A 23,090-nucleotide genomic window follows, 5' to 3' on the forward strand; every position below is an offset into this window, starting at 1 on the left:
TAATCAATAATAAAATAAGATCTCGTTCTGAAATTCTATTTTGTGTTCTTATGGTGTATAAGAGGTGACATACCTGCCCCAGGCTGCCTCATTTGTAGATGCCTTATTAACTGGAACACAGGAGGAGTCAATGACAGTTGATTTGTTCATCTTGTAGCAGAAACCACAATCTGGATCCAACATACATTCGTTACAGTAACTGTAAAATAAGAAGAGTTACATCATGTTAGAGACAACTGGTATTCTTCCACATTTTCCACAGTGCTTTGCAGGAAGTTTGGGGTCATGGCACTCATATTAGCCATAGCAAAGGCTATGCTGAGCCTGCTGGGAGCTGGCAAGTCTCCCCTACCCGTCCCTCCCCTGGCTACAGCAACAGCAGAAGCTGCTCTGAGATGGAGGGAGGCTTCGATCTAAGACACTGGGTGTAAAAGACCCCAAGCCGCCTCTCAGCAAAAATCAACATTTGCTTTTCTAAGCCACTGAGCTTTGTTATCAAAGCATGGACTGGCCTACTGTGACCCAGCAGAGTGGTTCCAAATTGTATCATAGCATTTATTTTTCTTAACTGTCTTCATCATGCACCGTAGCTTTTAAAACTGGAAAATATACAATACATATTCTGAAATAGAAAATTTCAAAGAAAAATATTACACCTGAATAAAAAAGTTAAAAACAAAAATACCACCACTCCAATAATGGTCACTATTAACATCTTGGTAGGACATCTGTATTATTAAATCTACACTGAGTATCAACTATATGCTATGTTTAGTTTAAATAAGTTGGCATAGGAAAAAAGGCTAACTTTTCTCTAAGTTAATTATATCTACTGGCTGGATCATAGAGTCATAATCAATTAATCGTTGCTCAGATAACAGCAGTGTCCTAACTGCTGAAAACGCTAAAGAGGCGAAATCCTTTAGAGGGCAGGGTTTTCCAACTAAAGTCTACAAAGTACTTGTAAATGTGTTTTCTTGCTGTCAAACTCATTTGCCAGACAATTCTGGAGTACCTCAAACACGGCAGGGACACACACAGGGCACTGCAGACACTAAGATGAACAGAAAAATTCCCTGCTCTTGGGTAGATAAAAGGCAAGGACAGAAACAGATATACAAATAAATAATGGCAGTGTAATAGAAATTAGTGTGAACTACTCTAAGGACAGAGGTCTGTTCATTTGCCTGTAAGAGCTGGGGATGGTTTGGGAGGAGATATTTGACACAAATCATAAAAGAAATTTACCAGGCAAAGAGGTAGAGGGCAGGGCATTTCAGAGGACTGTGTATTCAAAAAGTAAGGATCAGTCAGCACTGACCTATTATTGACTGTGTACAAGTAATTACACAACGGGGCGTGGGCGAGAAACAGGGTAAGTACTATGGCCAGGCATCCAAAAAAGAGGTGAATCCTCAAAAGCAGAATACTTCTTTGATTAATTTAGCTAAATGGGAAAACACTGGCATTGTTCAAACACAAGACGATCATTTCAGCCTCCTTCTGTAAACTTTCTCTCTGCAAACAGCCATCCTTAATTTTAAATGAGACTTCAGACCCCTTGAGGCATAGCTTGGAGATACTGCGTATTCAGTTCCAGACCACTGCAATGAAGCAAGTATCACAATAAATGACTTTTTTGGTTTCCTGATGCATATAAAAGTCATGTTTACTCTATATTGTAGTCTACTGTGGGTGCAACAGCATTATATTAAAAAAAAACCCCAATGTACATATCTTAATTTAAAAATACTTGATTGCTAAAAAATGCTACCATCACCTGAACGCTCACCAAGTCATAATCACTGATCACAGATCACCCTAACAAACAGTAATGAAAAGTTTGAAATCTTGTGAGATTTACTAAAACATGACAGATACAAAGTGAGCAAATGCTACTGGAAAAATAGTGCTGACAGCCTTGCTTGATGTGCCGCTGCTGCAAAACTCCAATTCGTAAAAAAACACAATATTCTGTGAAATGCAGTAAAGCGAATCACAGCGAAATGAGGTATGCCTATACTGAAGGCAAAAGAGAGGCCTTCGACCTCCTACTGAAAGGTCCACATACTTCAGAGAGGTGATACAGCATTGTAAACATAAAAAGGTCCACACCCTTGATAAGCAAAATACCAGGACAGGAAGCATTGGAAGTACTGAGGGCTTCTGGCTTTCACAACTAGACAGGGCTAACTTGGAAGGGAAGGGAATTCCTACAAGTACTCTGTTGGTTTCTTCCACCCACGTGAGACAGAATCTAACAGTCCTGATGTTTCCAGTGGCTTTAAAAGATACTTATTTGGAAAAGGTCAACTCATCCAACTGTAGAGAAATGACTCTATTTCTTTAAAAATAAGTAATTCCTATAACAGGCCAAGAAAAGGTAATGATGAAGGCCAACAGTTACCAAGAACCTACCACATGTGCACATCAAACATCATGAGGTGTCTTTGATAATGGTGATAATGGTTCCCTCCTCCATCACTCATTCATTCATTTCACTCTGACCACATCCTTCCGTGTTCTTCCGGCTTGATTATAAATGATCCCACCTCTAGATCGTTCCTGGTGATTCATTCAGTTCAAGTATTTTCCACTTACTGTGTGCTAGGCACTATTCTGGGGTTGGGCCACATCAGTAAACAGGACAAACTCCCCGCCCTCATGGAGCTATCTGTTAGATCTCCTGGTGACTCTGGTTCCTTGACTCCTCTACTTGCTCCCTATTGATTAGCTTTTTACTTTCTTTAGTTCCATCCTTATCTAGTTTATGGACCACGGACTAGCATTTCAACAACCTAAATTTCCTTGCCCATTTATCTTTCATCTCACCCGATTTGCAAAAATCCTAGCCATATGTGGGCGTAAACACTTGCCTTTTCTATGCCTCCCCCACAGACCCAAACGCAGCTGAGGGAATCACACAACAGGGCAGCTCAGTATTTCCCTCTAATACCCTAGTACCAGCCTCCAAAGGATTCTCAATGGGCTGACATTACTAATAATTTTCTCTAGTCAACTCCATACATGGACTTTTCCAACCACATTATACAGGGACTGTTCTTCAAATCTCCAATGCCTTGTCCTTTTAGTCACTTCATATCCAGCTTCACCTCAAGTCCACCTTCACATAGAAAACAGATGGAAGTGGTATATATACTCTTCTTATACTCTTATTGCAAACACAGAAACAATCACACTTTCCTCTGCGCCAGTTACGAGAAATTGTTGTTGTTCTCTATCTGGGCTTTCATTCCATTCCATCTCCTTAGCCCATTTCAGACCCTTTTGATTACTGCTCCTTCTTTCTCTTACATGTCTACTGTGTTAAGGTGGAAGATTAGCTTTTTGATTTGATATCTTTCTGCCTTTTTGCTGTAGGAAGTTATAGCTATGAATTTCCCTCTGAACACTGCTATACTTCCATACCATATTTGGAAGGTTTGGACTTCATTTTCATTCATCTCAAAGGATTTTCTAATTTTCCTTGTGACTCCTTTGACCCCCCTGGATTGAGAAGTGTTATTTAATTTTCATATATTCATGAGTTTCTCAAAATTTTTTCTGTTAGTGATTTCCAATTTCACTCCATTGTTAGTGGAAAACACATTGTTAGTATAATTTCAGACCATTTAAAATTTATTGAGGCTTGTCCTGTGACCTGGCATATTATCTATCCTGGAGGATGCTCCTTGCACACTGAAGGAGTGTATATTCTATTGGTAGTGGAGTATTCTTGAAATGTCTGTTAGATCTGGATGGTTTGTAGTCACTACACTAATTTGGGGGGGGGTGTTTTAGATTCTCTTTCTTCGTTTTTTTAAATTTAAATTTTAGTTTACATACTATGCAATATTGTTTTCAGGAGTAGAATTCAGTAATTCATCTCTACGTACAACACCGAATGCTTATCACAAGTGCCTCCTTAATACCCATCACTCACCTAGCCTATATACTTCACCCACCTCCCTCCATCAACCCTTAGTTTGTTCCCTATTTGTAATAATCTCTCATGGTTTGTTTCCCTCCTCTCCCCCCCCATATGTTCATCAATTTTATTTCTTTCTTTAAAAATATAATTTATTTATTTATTTACTTACTTACTTAGCACAAACAGGAAGGGCAGAGGGAGAAAGAGAATCTCAAGAAGACATCGCACTGATCATGGAGCAAGGCTCGATCCCAGGACCCATGAGATCATGACCTGAGCCGAAACCAAGAATTGGATGCTTAACATACTGCACCCCCTCTATTTTATTTCTTAAGTTCCACATGAGTGAGATCATATGGTTATTTGTCTTTCTCTGATTTTTTTCACTTAGCATAATACATTCTAGTTCCATCCACATCATTGTGAATGGTAAGATTTCATTCTTCCTGATGGCTGAGTAATATTCCATTACATATATATGTATGTATGTGCATGTATGTATATGTATATACATATATCTGTGTATATATACATATATGTATGTGTGTGTGTGTGTATATTTACAAATACAGAAGATGCACCTTATAGTTACACTAATCCATTCATCAGTAGATGCACATTAGGGCTCTTTCCACAGTTTGGCTATTGTTGATAATGAAGCATTGCGGTGCATGTATTCCTTTGAATCCATATTTTTGTATTCTTTCGGTAAATTCCTAGTAGTGAAATTACTGGATCAAAAGGTAGTTCTATCCCAGGACGCTGGGATCATGACCTGAGCCAAAGGCAGCCGCTTAATCAACTGAGCCACCCAGGCGTCCCTATTTTTAACTTTTTGGGGAACCTCCATACTGTTTTCCACAGTGGCTATACAAATCTGCATTCTTACCAACAGTGTAAGAGGGTTCCCCTTTCTCCTAATCCTCACCAATATCTGTTTCCTGTATTGTTAATTTTAGCCATTCTGACAGGTGGAAGCTGGTCCCTCATCATGGTTTTGATTTATACTTCCCTGATGATGAGTGATGTTGAGCATCATTTCACGTGTCTGTTAGCCATCTGGATGTCTTCTTTGGAAAAGTGTCTATTCATGTGTTTTGCCCATTTCTTAATTGATTTATTTGTTTTTTGAGCTTGAGTTTGATAAGTTCTTTATAGATTTTGGAAACTAATCCTTTATCTGATATGTTGTTTGCAAATATGTTCTTCCATTCCATAGGCTGCCTTTTAGTTTTGTTTGATTGTTTTCTTCTTTGAGCAGAAGCTTTTTATCTTGATTTAGTCCCAAGAGCTCAGTTTTGCTTTTGTTTCGCTTGCCTGTGGTAATGTGTCTAGTAAGAAGATGCTATGGCTGAGGTTAAAGAAGTTATTGCCTCTGTTTTCCTCTAGGATTCTGATGGCTTCACTGTCTCACATTTAGGACTTTCATCCATTTTGAATTTATTTTTGTGTGTGGTGTAAGAAAGTGGTTCAGTTTCATTCTTCTGCATGCTGCTGTCCAGTTTTCCCAACACCATTTGTTGAAGAGACTTATCTTTTTTCCATTGGATATTCTTTCCCCCTTTGTCAAAGATTAGTTGACCTTATAGTTACACTAATACACTAATCTTAAAGCACCCTAGCCCCCTGTTTTCTAATAATCTGTGCAGTTCCACTTAACTTTGTCACATCCTGAAAATTGTCATAATCTAGGACAGGGGTCAGCAAACTATAGCCCTTGAGACCAATCCAACCACCATCTGCTTTTGCAAATAAAGTTTTACTGGAACACAGCCATGCCCATTTGTTTACTTACTATGACGGCTCTTAAGCTTCAACAACAGAGCCAAGAAGTTTTAACAGGATCCATATGTCCTGCAAAGCCACAAATACTTACTATCTAATTCTTTACAGGAAGTTTGTTGATCCCTGATCTAGAACACATACTCTGATCCCATATGCAAATTTCTCATTCCTTCCCTTCCAGCTCAGTTCCTTACTCACTAGGACAACTGCTTTTCTACCTCAGAGATCTTTCACATCCTTTCTTCTTGATCTTTCAGGCACTCCATGGTGTTTCATCCTTTTCTGTCAAATTTTCATGGGGAAATCTCCTTAACAACTCTCATAAGACCCTCCAAATCTTTGTATTTTGGTACTTCTATAGGTCACCTACAAACTTTTATTTTCAACACTTTCCAACCATCTTTCTTCTTTTCTTTCTGTATCTAGGTTGCTCTGTACTGGTGGAGAATTAACACAACCAGGCATACTGATAAAAGTACACATTCACAGTATTCAACCGCAGCTGGATTCTCACTGCTAATCAGGGCACGTTTACCTGTCCCTGGTCAGTGCCTTTACCCAACCCACACCTGATATCCCAAACACCCACAACTTTACTCTAACCCAATCCTATCTTCCCCACCTGCACATGGAAGATGGCATTGCCTTGCTTGTGGTGAAAACTGAAGGGACTGGGTAGGAACATTCTCAGCTTTAAACTCAGACACGAACAAAGATCTCAGTAGCCAGGTCTATCATCAGCTCTTTTCTTCCAAGCTTTGCAAAAGGTCTTCCCTCCACCAGGGCTTTTAATCTCAACCCCTCTGGTCTTTACCTGCACGAACACCTTGTCCCATTGATTATTTCTTCTACACTTTCCAACCTCTCCTAGAATATACCATAGAAAATGTGTAGGCTCAAGCCTTTCCCTTATTGAAAAAACTTGATAAGCTGTCCTCCTGCTACTCCATACTTGTCCTCCATACTGGTTCATGTGGGTCACTCAGTAAAAAGAGGCCAAGTAGAAAACAGTATTCCATTTCTTTGCCACCACAGAGAGTCATTTGGACTAATAGTCACTCAGGCTTCCAGAAGCTAGATAAAATTTCCTACCACATTTTTAAAAAGATTTTTATTTATTTATTTGATAGACAGAGATTACAAGTAGGCAGAGAGGCAGGCAGAGAGAGAGAGGGAAGCAGGTGCTTCGCTGAGCAGAGAGCTCAATGCGGGTCTCAATCCCAGGACCCTGAGATCATGACCCAAGCTGAAGGCAGAGGCCTAACCTACACTGAGCCACCCAGGCGCCCCCTCCTACCACATACTTGGACTGAAATTCTTTCCATCATATAGACTATCTTATGGCAAAATTCTCCCAAATGTAACAATATTTCTAACTTCAACTTGACATTTAGAAGGTAACACAAAACTTTAAATATCCTGGGGAATCTGCTAATTGACCTTTTACAGAGAGCATGTATCATAGCTGTGGCTCTAACAAATGGCATGAAAATGAGTAACATCTAGAAATGGCTATTCTTTATTCATGATTTACTGTTAAGACTTTCTTGAACATGACCTGATGAATTTATGTCACGTTTTATACATATAAAGGTTGAGAACTTAAATATAGTGGCACTAGATCAATGCTCATAAGGATATTCTAAGCACAGATGAAAACATTTTTGTGTGAAAGCAAATTGCCAAATTAGGCCCCATTTATCTTCCCTCACACTGTGACCTGGGGTGAGTTCTAAATTCCGGACTTCAAGTTTTCCATTTCAAGAGCACATGATCTCTAAGCAACTACCCAGGTGCAAGGTTCTACATGAAGGGGGGGAAAAAAAGGAAGAAAGAAAAAGAAATACATATATGCTAACTCTTAATTCTCACAAGCTTCAACAGTTTAAAACACATTACAATGCTGTGACATCTCACAAATATTTACTCTTGCATGCTGATTTCAAGGGCAGAAATTTTAAGTGTGTTCTACTTTAAGAAACTAAATTTATAAAAGAAATCAATTAAAAAGGTCTTTACAAAAGGATTGCTGAATGAAACAAAATGAGGATACCTCCCTATTGATAAAAAATATTTTAAATTTCAGACAAATCAGTATGTAGTACAGTTGATGGAGATAGCCCTCCTCCTGTGTGTGTACGTAACTCTAGTGTTCTTTATTGACTGGTTTGCAAAACTGCCTGGGAGACCTATCCCAAGGAAGAAGACCATGTTTATTAACTGTTATCTGCAACACCCCATTACAGGCTGGTTCCTTAAAATATGTTTATGGAATGAATCAAAGCATGGCAGCTCCATAAACCAAGGCATTACTGTAGGTTCATTAGCCTGTTCTGCCCATTTACAGAAAGTAATTTTGGTGGGTATGTGGGTTGAAGTGAATATCTGAGTCATTTTTTGAATGCAACAGAAAGGTCAATCTGATTGCCAGAGGGTTCCTTAATCTGAGCTCAGTTTTTAAATTGTGAGAGGCTACCATGGACAATTTGCACACACTCAGTCCACAACCCAAATGAAACTGGTTAATAATTTTGATAGCTCACTTTCAGAAACACCAGCTAGAAGGGCTACATTCCTTGAAGCCTGAAGAAAAGAAAGCCACAGTAAGAGAGGGCCCTCTTTTAAAACTCATCCTGTGAAATCTCTTAGCAACAGGACATTATGATATTTAGAGAGAATTTGTGGTAAATATGTGTACCTAGAATTCATGCTATTATTGTTTACGACTGTGGATATTTTCACTTGGGGATGATGTTGCTCTTCTAGAAATTGCTAGGGAAAGTGAATGCAGAGCATACTAGACACTCTAACAGAGGGGAAAATATATAGCCTAAGTAATCATTACAATTAGAACCAAACGGTTCATTTCCTGCTAGTTGAAGGGAAGGAAGATTTAAGTTTCCAATCTCTGACCTTTCTAGAAAGGGAGAAAAAGAGTGTTCACGTATTTAGAAAACTGGTCCTGAAACTTGAAAATGTTTCCAATTAAAGTAAAAAAGAGCAGAATAAGAGGCAGCTTCGTGTCTAAGGGGGAGAAGGGACAGTCTATTTTCATTTAATCAATTGTTTACATGTTTCACATGGTGCCAGGGACTTAACCGAAGGTGCCCTCTTCTCTCTCCTCAGCAAATCTTTAAAAAATTGATTTGGGTTAATTTAGAACATTTTTAGTTTCTGTTCTGTGAAGTGGAGTGTGAACTCAGCCCTCTAGAAAATGGTCCATTTGTTTTTAAGTATGTGTCATTAAACCCAATGAGATGGAGCATTAGGAACAGTGTCTGGTCTGAAAATGCCTCTCTCTGGCAGGGCCCAGCTGGCAGACAATCCGCAGTGGCAAAGGCGGCCGGGAGGGTGAGCCGCTGGCTCAGGCACACTTCCATCCTCTGCGAGGAACCGTGTTCACGCGCTCGTTCCTCACGCATGAATTTCGTACCCCACTTTGTGCAATAATGTCACTCCATGTCCTGTGATATCTACTCTAAACTTCCCCCACCACCCCTTCCTCACTAACTGTCCTGCTGCTTTCAGCAGGTGACTTGGAACCAAATCAGCCAGAGCCCATCCCTCGGGGGCTGGGAGTGGGTGGTTTGTGAGGACAACAGCCGGCCTTGTGTAGCCCTCTGCAGGACTGGGTCTCTCGGTGAGTACTACAAACAGAACTCAGGGACACCTGCCTTCTTTCTTGGCCAGCGTGTAGATGTCAGGTAACCCCTCTCCCTTATCTGGACTGTGTAAGTAGGGAACTTGCGAGAATTTTTTAAAAAAAGATTTTACTTATTTGACACAGAAAGCCACAGCAAGAATGGGAACACAAGCAGGGGGAGTGGGAGAGGCAGAAACAGTCTTCCTGCGGAGCAGGGAGCCCAATGTGGGGCTCTATCCCAGGGGCTCTATCCCAGGACCCCAGGATCATGACCTGAGCCCATGGCAAACGCTTAATGACTGAGCCACCCAGGTGCCTGAAACTTGTGAGAATTTAAAAAAACAAAATTCTGGGACAGTTTAAGTAATTGCTTGGAAATTATTTTAAAAATCTGGAGAGCTACTGGCACTGACTTCATGAAGTGAGTCGTGCCTCACCACTCCAGGGAAGCTGCTCTGCAGTTGCCAGGGGTGGTCTCATTGTTAACTCTGGGCACTTTTCTAATCTCAAGTTATTGTTCTGTCATACACTTTCCTACAATGTTTCCCTTGTTCCTGGCACTTCCCTACCCCTTAACACTACTCCCTTTACGTTTCTTCCTTTCCTCAGACTGCTGCTTCCTAGTCTTCTCCTTCTCCTCTTGATCATTTCTGCTTTGCTTCTGTTCTTGGCAGTGCTCCTTCACTCTGTATATTTTGCTGGCAAGCATCACCCTTATGTGACCTTTACTATCACCAACATGCCATGACCTGTTTCTCCAGTTTGCTTCCCTTCCCTAAGTGCCAGGCCTGTACTTCCAACTGCCCAATTTTCTGGATGTTTCATAAGTACCTCAAACTCAACACCCATAGACCTCAGTCATTGGGTTTCCTGTCAAACCTACTTTTCTTTTGTGTTTCACAACTTACAACCCCGAGTGTGATCCAGAAAGCCCACACTTAAATAGCCATAAGTCCCTCAAGTCTGTCCCCAAAGTGTGTGTAGTTCCTCTGTGCCCCTTCCTTACCACCTCTCATCCCCGTGCTTCCAACTGTCTTCTAACATGTCCTCCTGCCCCCAGACAAGGTCCCCTCCATCTTCTCTACTGCCTTAAATCTCACCTGATCAGATCTCTCTCCTATTTACACCCTGCAGTAGTGTCCCGCTGTCTGTGTGATAAAGATCAAATTCCTTACTATGGCACAATCCACCCCTCTTATTGTGGCAATCTTTTCTTGCTCTTTCTCCCCAGGTGCTTTGGGCTCTAGCCCATCCGTATGAACTGCAGGAGTCGGGGGGAGGACATGTTCTTAGGCTTTTCTCTATTGTTTTCTCTGTCTGGACTATTACTTTCCACCTTTATTTTCCCACACTTTTCCTTCAAGACTCACATTTGGCATCACCTCCTCTGTAAAAATTCTGGACCCTAGCAAAATCAGGTATGTCACTATGCTGTCAGAGGCTCACAAAAGTCTATGATAAGTCTATGATGTGTTCTCCCTCTCTTCCTGCACTGTGACCTTCTCAAGGGAGAGAAATTTGTCTTGCACATCTTTTATTCCTCGTGATTTACATTTTACCTGACAGACAAGTATTCAAGAGATATCTGCTGAGTAAGTAAAGTGAAGAATGAATGTCACTTACACTGACAACAGATTTACTAGTTCTCTCTGCAGTTCTGTTACACAGGTTACACCTTGCTCCCTCTATGTTGGTCCATGAGATCACAGGATCAAGGCTTGAAACAAGCTGTGAACTTTTCCTTACAATTAATTCATGGCTCTTTGATCAAATCCATACACAAATGGATTATGAACCATAATTTTATCTCCAGATACCTGGAATGTAGTCCAATTTCTCATCTCTTCTCCTTAGAAAGTGAGGCTAAGAATACAATGGATTCCTGAACTGGATGCAAAAGATTCACAGCAGTAAGGCTGGCAGACTAAAACCAATCATGAGCTCTTGGTCTTTGGTATACTATTAAGGGGGGGGGGGTGAATTTAACCTATTTCTCAGAGCAGGTCTCTTTCCTTCCATTCCTTCTGTTGCTTTTTAACATTTACTGGCACTTTAGGTTCTAATTTCTTATAACTGTCTAATTTGTTATGAATTCTTGGACTAGTTCTCCCATTCTATCTCAGAAAATTTCACAATAAACTCTCTAAAGGGGAGGTAAAGAGAGCTCTGTCAAGCCTGTCTCTTTCAACAGGGCTAAGTATTTCCTATTATACTACGTGAACCTTTAGTTAATAGTTTCCTATTATAACTACATGAAGTTGAGACACAAATCTCAACTTCAACTCTGCAAATACAAAATGGAACGTATGTGCATATGTTTGTATATGTACATGTGTGTATTTAGGTAAATAAATGTGTATATTACATAAACAAACATATCCATTTATATGCAATTTTTTCAGGTAATAAATTGAGAGTAAGTACACAGTTTTATCTGTTACTTTAACATCTTTGCCATTTGAAAACACTTTTATATGAGCCTATTTTATGTCTTTGTGGCTGTATTTGTATAAATACTGATGTGTCCCTAAAAAGTTCTATAACACACACTCCTGTTATGCATTTCCCTAGGCACACCTACGTGATAGGAGCTGCTGATTTCTGCATGGAGCTGCTGATTTCTGCATAGTGCTCCTAGCACTACCTCTTTTATTTATTGAGAACTTGCTGATATTTCAAGGCATAGGGTGGGGTAGAGAGATCCTCCTGAATGTCACAATTGGATCACAGTGACAACTATAAGAACATTACACTGAGGGATACTTTCTTTGATTAGCATTGTACTATTTTTAAATATAATGGTAAATTCTTAATAGTGAGCACCTCATAAATATCTTTCCATTCACAGAAACCATAATCATAAATATTGCCTCTTCTGAAACTTTTTGAAATTAGAAAATAAAAGTTTAAAAGCAAGTCAGGTTATCCCTTTCAGAAGACATAACATTCTTTGATTTGTCTTTCTGCTGCTTCATTACAGGTGTATAGAAATGCAACAGATTTTTCTACACTGATCTGTATCCTGCTACTCAAAGCAATCTACATATTCAAAGCAAGCCCTATCAAAATACTACCAGCATTTTTCACATACCTAGAACAAAAAATCCTTAAATTTGTATGGAACCACAAAAGACCCCAAATAGCCAAAGCAATCTTAGAAAGGTAAAGGAAAGCTGGAAGCATCACTATTCCAGACGTCAAGCTCTATTACACTGCTGTCATCACCAAGACAGTATGGTCCTAGCACAAAAACAGACACAGAGATCAATGGAATAGAATAAAAAACCCAGAAATGGACCCTCAAGTATATGGTCAACTAATTTTTGATGATGTAGGAAAGAATATCCAGTGTAAAAAAGACAGTCTCTTCAATAACAGTGTTGGGAAAACTGGACAGCAACATGCAAAAGAACAAAACTGGACCACCTCCTTACACTGCATACAAAAAAAAAAATTCCAAAATGGATGAGGGACCTAAATGTGAGATAGTAAACCATCAAAATCCTAGAAAAGAACACAGGTAGCAACCTCTCCAACACTGGCCTTACCAACTTCTTAACAGATAAGTCTCCAGAGGCAAGGGGAAAAAAGTAAAAATGAACTGCTGGGACTTTGTTAAGATAAAAATATTCTGCATAGCAAAGGAAGCAATCAACAAAACTAAAAGGCAACCACTGGAATGGGAGAAGCTATTTGCTAATAACATATCTGATAAAGGGTTAGTTTCTAAAATCTATAAAGACTTTATCAAACTCAACACCCAAAAAACCAATAATCCAATTAAGAAATGGGCAAAACACATGAACAGACACTTTTCTGAAGAAGACATCCAGATAGCTAACAGACACATGAAATGATGCTCAACATCACTCATCATCAGAGAAATACAAATTAAAACCACCATAGATACCACCTCACACCTGTCAGAATGGCTAAAATTAACAACACAGGAAATGACAGATGTTGGTGAGGATGTGGAGAAAGGGGAATCCTCTTGAACTGTTGGTGAGAATGCAAACTTGTGCAGCCACAGTGGAACACAGTATGGAGGTTCCTCAGAAAGTTAAAAATAGGACTATCCCACAATCCAGCAATTGCCCTGGATACAAAAATACAGATTCTAAGGGGGACATGCACCGTGATGTTTATAGCAGCATTATCAGCAATAGTTAAACTACGGAGACAGCCCAAATGTCCACTGACAGAGAAATGCATAAAGAAGATGTGGTATATGTGTGTGACACACACAATATATATAATGGAATATTACTCAGGTATCAAAATGAAAAAAATCTTGCCATTTGAAAAAAATGTGGATGGAGCCAGAGGGTATTAGGCTACGTGAAATAAGTCACTCAGAAAAAGGCAAATACCATATGATTTCCTCATATGTGGAATTTAAGAAACAAAACAAACGAGCAGAAGAAAACAAGAGAGAGAAAGAGAAACCAAGAAACAAACTCTTAACTGGGAAATGTTTGTATATGTACATGTGTGTATTTAGGTAAATAAATGTGTATATTACATAAACAAACATATCCACCTGAAACTGTACACCTGAAACTAATATAACACTGTATATTAACAATACTGGAATTAAAAAAAATAAAATTAATTTTAAAAAGAAAAGAGTGTATATTCTGTAGATTTTAGATGAAATGTTCTCTATCAAGTCAGTCTGGTCTAACCTGTTGTTTAAAGTCAGTGTTTCCTTATTAATTTTCTGTCTGGATAATCTATCCATTGATGTAAGTGGGATATTAAAGTCCCCTAATATTAGTGTATTATTATCAATTTCTCCCTTTATGTCTGCTAATTATTTGTGTTATCTATTTAGGTGCTCCTATGTTAGGTGCATAATGACAAATATTATATCTTCTTAGATTAATCCTTTTATTACTATATACTGCCCTTCATTTTTCTTATAGTCCTTGTTTTAAAGTCTGTTTTGTCTAATACAAGTATTGATACTTCAGCTTCTTTCCATTTCCACATGCATGGGATATTCTTTTTTCAGCCCTTCACTTTCAGTCTGTGTCTTAAGATCTGAACAGAGTCTCTCACAGGCGACATATAAATGTATGTTGTTTTGGGGTTGTTCTTTCTTTTGTTTTGTTTTTTAAATCCATTCAGCCACTCTATGTCTTCTGACTGGAGCATTTAGTCCAATTTGCATTTAAAATAAATTGTTGACAGGTATGTACTTACTGCCATTTTGTTGTTTTCTGGTTGTTTTTTGTTATTCTTCTTTGTTCCTTTCCTTGTTCCTTGCTTTCTATCTCCGTGGGTTTTGTTGTTGTTTTTAATTGTTATGTTTGGACTCCTCTCTCTTAACTTTTTGTATATCTAGTGTAGGTTTATTTTTGTTGTTACCATGAGATTAATACACACACACACACACACACACACACACACCCCAATCTATTTTAAGCGGATAGTTGTGCAACTTCAAATGCGCTCTAAAAGCACTAACTCTCGATCTCAGGGTCGTAAGTTCAAGACCCACAATGGGTGCAGAGTCTACTTTAAAAAAGTAAAATAAAAGCACTACACTTCTACCCTCCCCCACCACATTTTATGTTTTTGATGTCATATTTTAGATCTTTTATTTTGTGTATCAATTATTTATTGGAGTTACAGCTGATTTTATTATTTTTGTCTTTTAATCTTAATTCTAGCTTTTTAAGTGACTAATCCACTGCTTTCACTATATATTGGCCTTTATCAGTGAGACTCCTCTTTCATACATTTTCTTATTTCTAGTTACATCCTTTTCTCTTCCACTTAAAGAAAATGCTTTAACATTTCCTGTAAGGCTGGTTTAGTGGTGATAAACTCCTTTACATTTTACTTGTCTGAAAAATTCTCTCCTTCAATTCTGAATGATAACCTTGTTGGTAGAATATTCTTGGTTTTGAGTTTTTTCCTTTCAGTACTTTAAATATATCCTGCTACTTCCTCTGGCCTACAAAGTTCCTGCTGAAATCTCAGCTGATAGCTTATAGCATTTTCCCTGTATGTGATTATTTTTCTTTTTCACCCATTAATATTCTCTAACTTTTGCCATTTTAATTATAATGTTTTTGGTGTGAATATCTTTGGGTTCATCTTATTTGGGACTCTCTGGAATTCCTGAACCTGGATGTCTGTTTCCTTCTCAGGTTAGGTTCAGCCATTATTTCTTCATATAAATTTTCTGCCCCTTCTCTTCTCCTTCAGGGACTCCTATAATATCAACGCTACTGTGCTTGATGTTGTCCCAGAAGTCCTTTAATCTATCCTACTTTTTAAATTTTTTTTTTTTTTTTTTTTTTGGTGTGGTGTTTTGAATGGGTAATTTCCATTGTTCTGTCTTCCAGATCCCTGATCCATTCTTCTATATCATCTTAACTGCTATTGATTCCCTCTAGTGTATTTTTCATTTATTTTATTCTTCAGCTTTGATTGATTCTTATATTTTCTAATACTTTATTGAAATTGTCACTTTGCTTTTCCAAAGTTTGGTAAGCATCTTTGTGACTAGTACTTTGAACTCTTTGTCAGGTATATTACTTATTTCCATTTCATTACAGTTTTTCCCCTCCCCTTGTTCTTTTGTTTGGAACACATTCCTCTGTTGCCTCATTTTCTTTGACTTTCTGTGTTTCTATGAGGGAGAACAGTTCCTCTTCCAGTACTGGAAAATGTCTGGTGTAGTAGTGTCCTCTGTGTAGACTATATATAGTCTGGTAGCTTTGGCAGGCTGACTGGAGCTCAAATGAGCAAGAGCTGGGTATCCTGGGAGATGTCATGTTGGGAATGCCTTGATGACAAGGGGAAATGGAGGGGGGTAGGGTATCCTGGGATACACTGCACCAGAGATGCCTTGATGGGATAGCTGGGACTGCAGTAGGTAGGGTGGGTCCTGAAGTATGCCATCTGGGGCCACCTTGGTGGGATGGCTGGATCAAGTGAAGGCCAGGGGGCATGCCAAAGTATACCATAAAATGACTGCCTTGGCGGGATGATGAGCTGGTATGGGGCTCTGGACCCTTCTCCTGCAAACTCTTCAAGGTGGAAGGGAAATATAAAAAACAGCTCTCACCAGCACCTGCAACCCAGGAGAAAGTTCCAGCACTTCCCCATCCATGTGGTGAATGCCTTATGGTTACTACATAGATTTTCTTCCCTTATAGTCTAAGAACCTTTAAGCCATTATTTTTCATATTTGTTTTTTGCTGTGCTCCAAGGCAGGTTAAGTGTGCACATGGGCCATTTAGTAATAGTCCTCCCTGTTACAGTTTGTAGTGTTGGGGTAGAGTTCCTGTTGTTACTGTGTCTTCATCTCTCCTTAATTTCTTCATATGGTCCCTCTATCATTTTTTGTGCAGAAGCTGTTCAATCATCCCTGAGTTTTTCAGAAGGAATTGTTCTACATGTAGTTGTAGATTTGGTGTGTCCATAGAGGAGGGGAGTTCAAGGTCTTCCTATCCTATCATCTTGGACTGACTTCCAACAATGCTGGTTTTTCTTTTTCTTTTTTTAAAAGATTTTATTTATATAATTGCCAGAGAGAGAGAGATCACAAGTAAGCATAGAGGCAGGCAGAGAGAGAGAGGGAAACAGGCTCCCGGCCAAGCACAGAGCCCAATGTGGGGCTCAATCTCAGGACCCTGAGATCATGACCTGAGCCGCAGGCAGAGGCTTAACTCACTGAGCCACCCAGGCACCCCATGGTTTTTCATATACAATTAAAAAAATTCAGGACTTTTAAAATCAAAAAGAAAAATTAAACCAACATACCTGACAAATAGCTACAAATCATTTCTAGATTACATGTTTAGAAAAGGAAATCAATTTTTATTCTGAATGAACTTTTATTAAGTATCACAAAATGAAATTGCAGTATACAGTATCTGCATTCTTTGTAAATGCATGATAAAACTGACTTTAATTTTTTTTACAAACACAGAAAAATAGGTTGTTTTATACTGAGCACTTAGTTTTTTGTTGTTGTTTTTTTAATCTATCTGTGGAAACACTTTTCAAAACGTTATCTCTTTTGGGGACACATTTTTGTTCATTTGTTTGCTTTGATAATTGATGGTTCAACATTTTTTTTTTTTAAGATTTTATTTATTTATTTGACAGAGAGAGATCACAAGTAGGCAGAGAGGCAGGCAGAGAGAGAGAGAGGAGGAGGAAACAGGCTCCCTGCTGAGCAGAGAGCCCGATGCGGGACTCGATCCCAGGACCCTGAGACCATGACCTGAGCCGAAGGCAGCGGCTTAACCCACTGAGCCACCCAGGCGCCCCTGATGGTTCAACATTTAAATCCTGCCTGACTTATCTTCTTTGTACACCAAGATACAAACATGGTAACTAAGTTTGTTTTATATTTTTCAACAACCATTGCAACACCTGGCACTATGCTTATCATACTTTCAGTTCTTCATACAGGGACAACAAAATCAAAAGGATAAATATATTTTGGCTTATACGGATTTGCTTATCAGTTCTTCCATGGCTATTTGGGAGCACCTTTTTATTTTATAGAAATGATATGTTTGAATGTCAAGGACAATATGAGTTTTGCAAACAATCAGCTCCCGGAGCCCTAGAATGATGTCTGATTTGAAAGCTGTGCTGTGTGACCAAGATGAAATGAGATAGCCCGGAAGTCATCTCCCTGGATATCATCATGTCTTCTGATGTCTGCAACTCCATTTAGGGTAGAGCCTGTCACAATGACAGAATTTCACAAAATTATAAAGAATGGAAGTGTGATGTAACCCACAGTTGCCAATAAAGTGATGTTGGGGGTAAGGGGTAAAAATACTAATATCAGCACACAAAGATTCTTATTAAGAAAAATATTCAGGTTCTCTTGTGTAATTCATCTCCATAACTAGATGAAGAAACAAGGAAAAGAACAGCTTTCAGGGTCTTCATTTTCTTATCTGAGTGTACAGATACAGTCTAAATTGCTAAAGGGTATTTCTTTGTAAGTGTATCTCATCTATATTTCCTTCCCAATTACTTTTTCCATATTCATCTATTTGTATAACAGGAGCTTAAAAACAATGAAACACCCAAACAGACAAAATAAAAACTACAATTTAACTTGGTTTGGAGATATTTAAAACTTGGTAGTTCAGATTATTCTTCTGCTCTAAGGGAACCCAGGGTGGTAAATTGTTTTGACCATAAAAAATTATTCACTTTCCAAAGTGAACTTTCCAGACACCCTCTCTGGGCAGAAACATTCATTCCACTGCTTAATTGGTAAATTTCAGATTGAAGAAAGTAATGGTGAAGAGCTGTGTTCTTAAAGCCCAGTTCTAGTAGACATTAAGCCATATGATCTTCTAACATTCACTAAATTCTTTAAGCCTCAGTGTCACTGAGAAATGACAAATAATAATAGCATCTGCCTCCATTTTGCTAAAGGAAAAGAGATTCCATGTAAAGCTCTTAACACAGTGGTCAGCACAATGACAACTACATAGTAAATAGTAGCTGCCATGATTATTGCTTTTGGTTATTTTTTCAATATTTTATTTATTTGACAGAGATCACAAGTAGGCAGAGAGGCAGGCAGAGAGAGAGAGAGAGAGAGGGGAGGAAACAGGCTCCCTGCTGAGCAGAGAGCCTGATGCGAAACTCGATCCCAAGACCCTGGGATCATGACCTGAGCTGTGGCAGAGGCTTTAACCCACTGAGCCACCCAGGCGCCCCTCTAATCACTCATTTTGAACAAACATTTCACTGGCTATTTCACTGGCTTATGAGGCCAAAGAAATAAAACAAATGAGAGATTTTAATTTACTTTCTCTCTTGCAAAGGTGGAGTTAAATTACTTGACACTTGCAAAGTTGACCTTAAGATTTCTAATCATTATAAAGAGAACTAAACCACGAAAATGGATGGAGTCCTATTTGGTTAATTAACTCACCCTTTCTGCTGTCAAACAGAACTACTCATACATATGATGTCTCTCTCTACTGCTATATCAAAAACTGCTAGTAGTCTATCCCTATATCCACTCTTTGTTTCCTCCTTTGTAAGAGAATCTGATTTTTTAAAAAAGATTTTATTTATTTATTTGAAAGTGAGAGAGAAATAAGAGTAGGAACACAAGCAGGGGCAGTGGCAGAGGGAGAAACAGGCTTCCTGCTGAGCAGGGAGCCCAGTGTGGGGCTCGATCCCCGGACACTGGAATCAGGACCTGAGCCGAAGACAGACACTTAACGACTGAGCCACCCAGGTGCCCCAAGAATCTGATTCTTAACTGGGAACACTGTGGTCCCCCTTCCTCTTCCAACTATTGAATAAAAGAATACATTTCCCAGCCTCCATTACAAATAGAGATGGCCAGGGACTAATTCTGGCCTGTGAGAAATACTATGTAGGACTTTCATGAAGATTTCAAAGGGAGCTGATTCAGCTGGAAAGCATTATTCCATCTACATTTTCTCCTTCTGGCCTACTTCAGACATGATGGTGGAGCTCCTGCAGCCATCCTAAACCATCCTTGTGAACTTGTGAAGAAAGGTAAAGTGAAAAGACAGGAATCTGGATCCCTGATGATACTAGATCTAGTACATTTTCTCCAAACTCCCTACATTTGAATATATTTTACACAAGAGTGAAAGAAACTTCTCTCTTGTTTAAGCCAGTTATTTTGGGTTCCTCTGTTTTTATATATAGCCAAATACAATTCCCAATGTTAGAAGAGTATTTTTTCAGTGCTTAAATGTAAATTTTTACTCACTTCTAAATATATTCTGAAATATCAGCTTCCGCTCAAGCACCAACATCTCTTAAACACGTGAAACCTGAGTATGGGTTCAAAGTGTAAATGAAAGCCAACCTAAGATATTGCCAACTCCTGACAAGGGGCTTTGTATCCTTAAGAGCTGGCTTAATAACTGGTAACTGGTTAGTGTTCCGTAATGTAGGCCAAATGAAAGCAAAGTGTGGGGAAGAATGTGTGTGTGTGCATATGACTGCAAATTGGTAATGCTGATTTCCCCCGGCCCCTCAATTAATGTCTGATGCTGAGCAGGGCATTTAGGAAGCAAGCTGATTCTTTCCAAGCTACTCAAACATTACAAAGGGTGACCTAAACAGTCTCAGAGTTGATGCCTCACTCCGTTAATCTCACCTACCTAAGAATGGCTGAGGTGCCATGGCTGGGCACGGCACTTACATGTGAGGTTTGAACTTGGTAATGATGATGATGGTGAGGGCTCTAGCTTGTCAAGGTTATTTTTCTTTGTGATTCTGTTTTTTTGAGGTGTTCGTGACTATCTGTCTTACCTCAGCACTTCTCTGATTGAGGTGGCAAATTGTTCCTTTGTGACTCTTCCTTACAGGGTAAACGAGCAGTTGAGCTTCTTTTTTTAGCGCTTCAATTTCTGTTGCTCCAATTTCTCTCTGACAGGATAATTACTAAGTTTGTCTCTCTTGGAGTTTCAGAGTCATGTTTATTTGAGTTTCATTTATGGGTAAATTTCTTAGCTTTTTCTCATATACATTCAATTTGTTGCTTTCTGTCTTTTAAGACTTTAATCTTCAAAGATCTTGTAGATTTTAAACTACTTTTGGAATTATATCGCCATTCCCTTCTTTTTGTCTTCCCGGATAGATTTCAAGGCTCTGTTGATTTTTGGGAGAAAATGGTCTCTCAGAGGAGTATTTTTTGCTTCTCTTTTTATTATTAGCATATATGATTTTACTTTACTCTTGCAGTTTAAAATCTTTAGATACCTGTGTCTTTCCATAACTTCCTCGATAACTCAGTTCAAACTGAGTTTATCAGAACAAAACAGATGAGTGCTGAAAGCCAAAGGCAGGCATCTAATCAAATGAAAAGGAAGGATGTTATCAGTATATATCCAGGCTTGAAGAACAGTTGTAGGGTACTACAAAGAATTCGTTTCAGAACCTTCAATTTGCTGAGATAGGCATAAGATTGACAGAAAAATCTCTTACTGTATTTCCAGATCAGTTTACGTACTTAGTGTAGTTTCAAAGGAAAGCACTACAGTAATGCACACATCAGGTCTCAGTATTCAGATCAGTAAACAGTTGCATGGTCTTTTTAAAAAAATATTTAATTTATTTATTTAAGAGAGAAAGAGAGATAGCAACAGAGAGCACAAGCTGGGGAGGAGAGGGAGAACCAGGCTCCCGGCTTGACATGGGGCTTGATCCCAGGACCCTGGGAATATGACCTGAGCTGAAGGCAGATGGTTAACTGACTGAGCCACCCCAGAGCCCCAGTGCAAGATTATTTTTAAGAAAGGAAGCAAAGTGTGAGAGAAAAAAGAGAAGAAACAATTTCTGCTTTTAAGTTACAAATTTCTAGTTGGGAATGCAAGTCATAAAAACTGGGCAATTTCACTATTTAACAAGTAACATTCCAGTCACCAAGACCTGACATCTCTCATCCCTCCATTTTAGATCTTAATTTAGACTCTCAAAGATTTGTTCTTTTGCCATTTCTACTTTGTTGCCAGGAAAATCTTTGTAAAATACAAGTCTGATAATAACATTCTTACTAATGTAGCTTTACGTATTTTTCTTTTTTTACAAAAAGATTTTTATTTATTTATTTTAGAGAGAGCAAGTGGGAGGGGCAGATGGGGAGAGAGTCCCCAGCAGACTCCATGCTGAGCCTGGAGCCCAACATGGGGCTCAATTCCATGACCCATGAGATCACGACCTGAGTTGAAACCAAAAGTCAGACGCTAAGCTGGCTGTGTCTCCCAAGTGTCCTGCATGTAGTTTTTTTTTTTTTTTTTTTAATGTGGGAGTTCAAAATCTTTATTTCTGGTACATATGACTTCTTATAATTTAAGTTCCCAACAGGCTTGTCAGGTATATTTCCCACCACCTCCTACTTTTGTTTAGAGTCCAAAGAGGTGAAGGATCTATATTCAAGGAACTATAAAACACTCATGAAAGGAACTAAGGAAGACACAAAAAGATGGAAAAATATTCCATATTAATGGATCAGAAGGATAAACACTGTTAAAATGTCTGTGCTGCCCAGAGCAATCTATACTTTCAATACCATTCCGATCAAAATATCATCAGCATTTTTCAAAGTGCTGGAACAAACAATCCTAAAATTTGTCTGGAACCAGGAAAGACCCTGAATTGCCAAGGAAATGTTGAAAAAGAAAAAGCAAAGCTGGGGCATCACATTGCCTGATTTCAAGCTTTATTACAAAGCTGTGATCATCAAGATGGCATGGTACTGGCACAAAAAGAGACACATAGACCAGTGGAACGGAGCAGAGAGCCCAGATATGGACCCTCAACTCTACGGTCAAATAATCTTCGACAAAGCAAGAAAAAACATCCAGTGGGAAAAAGACAGTCTCTTCAATAAATGGTGCTGGGAAAACTGGACAGCTAAGTACAGAAGAACGAAACTCGACCATTCTCTTACACCACACACAAAGATAAACTCAAAATGGATGAAAGACCTCAATGTGAGACAGGAATCCATCAAAATCCTACAGAAGAACATAAGTAGTAATCTCTTCGACCTCGGCCACAGCAACTTCTTTCAAGACAAGTCTCCAAAGGAAAGGGAAACAAAAGCGAAAATGAACTTTTGGGATTTTGTCAAGATAAAAAGCTTATGCACCGCAAAGGAGTCAACAAAACAAAGAGGCGACCCACAGAATGGGAGAAGATACTAACAAATTACACTACAGAGAGAAGGCCGATATCCAC

General features: G+C 38.9%; 1 protein-coding gene across 1 annotated transcript in view; it reads right to left on the reverse strand.

The window, feature by feature from the left end:
- The window catches only part of SLC2A13 (solute carrier family 2 member 13), a 373,009-nt gene that overhangs the window by 77,330 nt on the left and 272,589 nt on the right, over positions 1-23,090 (reverse strand). The window contains exon 7 of the mRNA XM_082740721.1: positions 74-199. Within this exon, the coding sequence (XP_082596847.1) occupies positions 74-199 (126 nt within the window). The remainder of the gene's footprint in view (positions 1-73; positions 200-23,090) is intronic.

The sequence above is a fragment of the Mustela nivalis genome (assembly GCF_964662115.1).
Source record: "Mustela nivalis genome assembly, chromosome: 7".
Classification (NCBI taxonomy): domain Eukaryota; kingdom Metazoa; phylum Chordata; class Mammalia; order Carnivora; family Mustelidae; genus Mustela; species Mustela nivalis.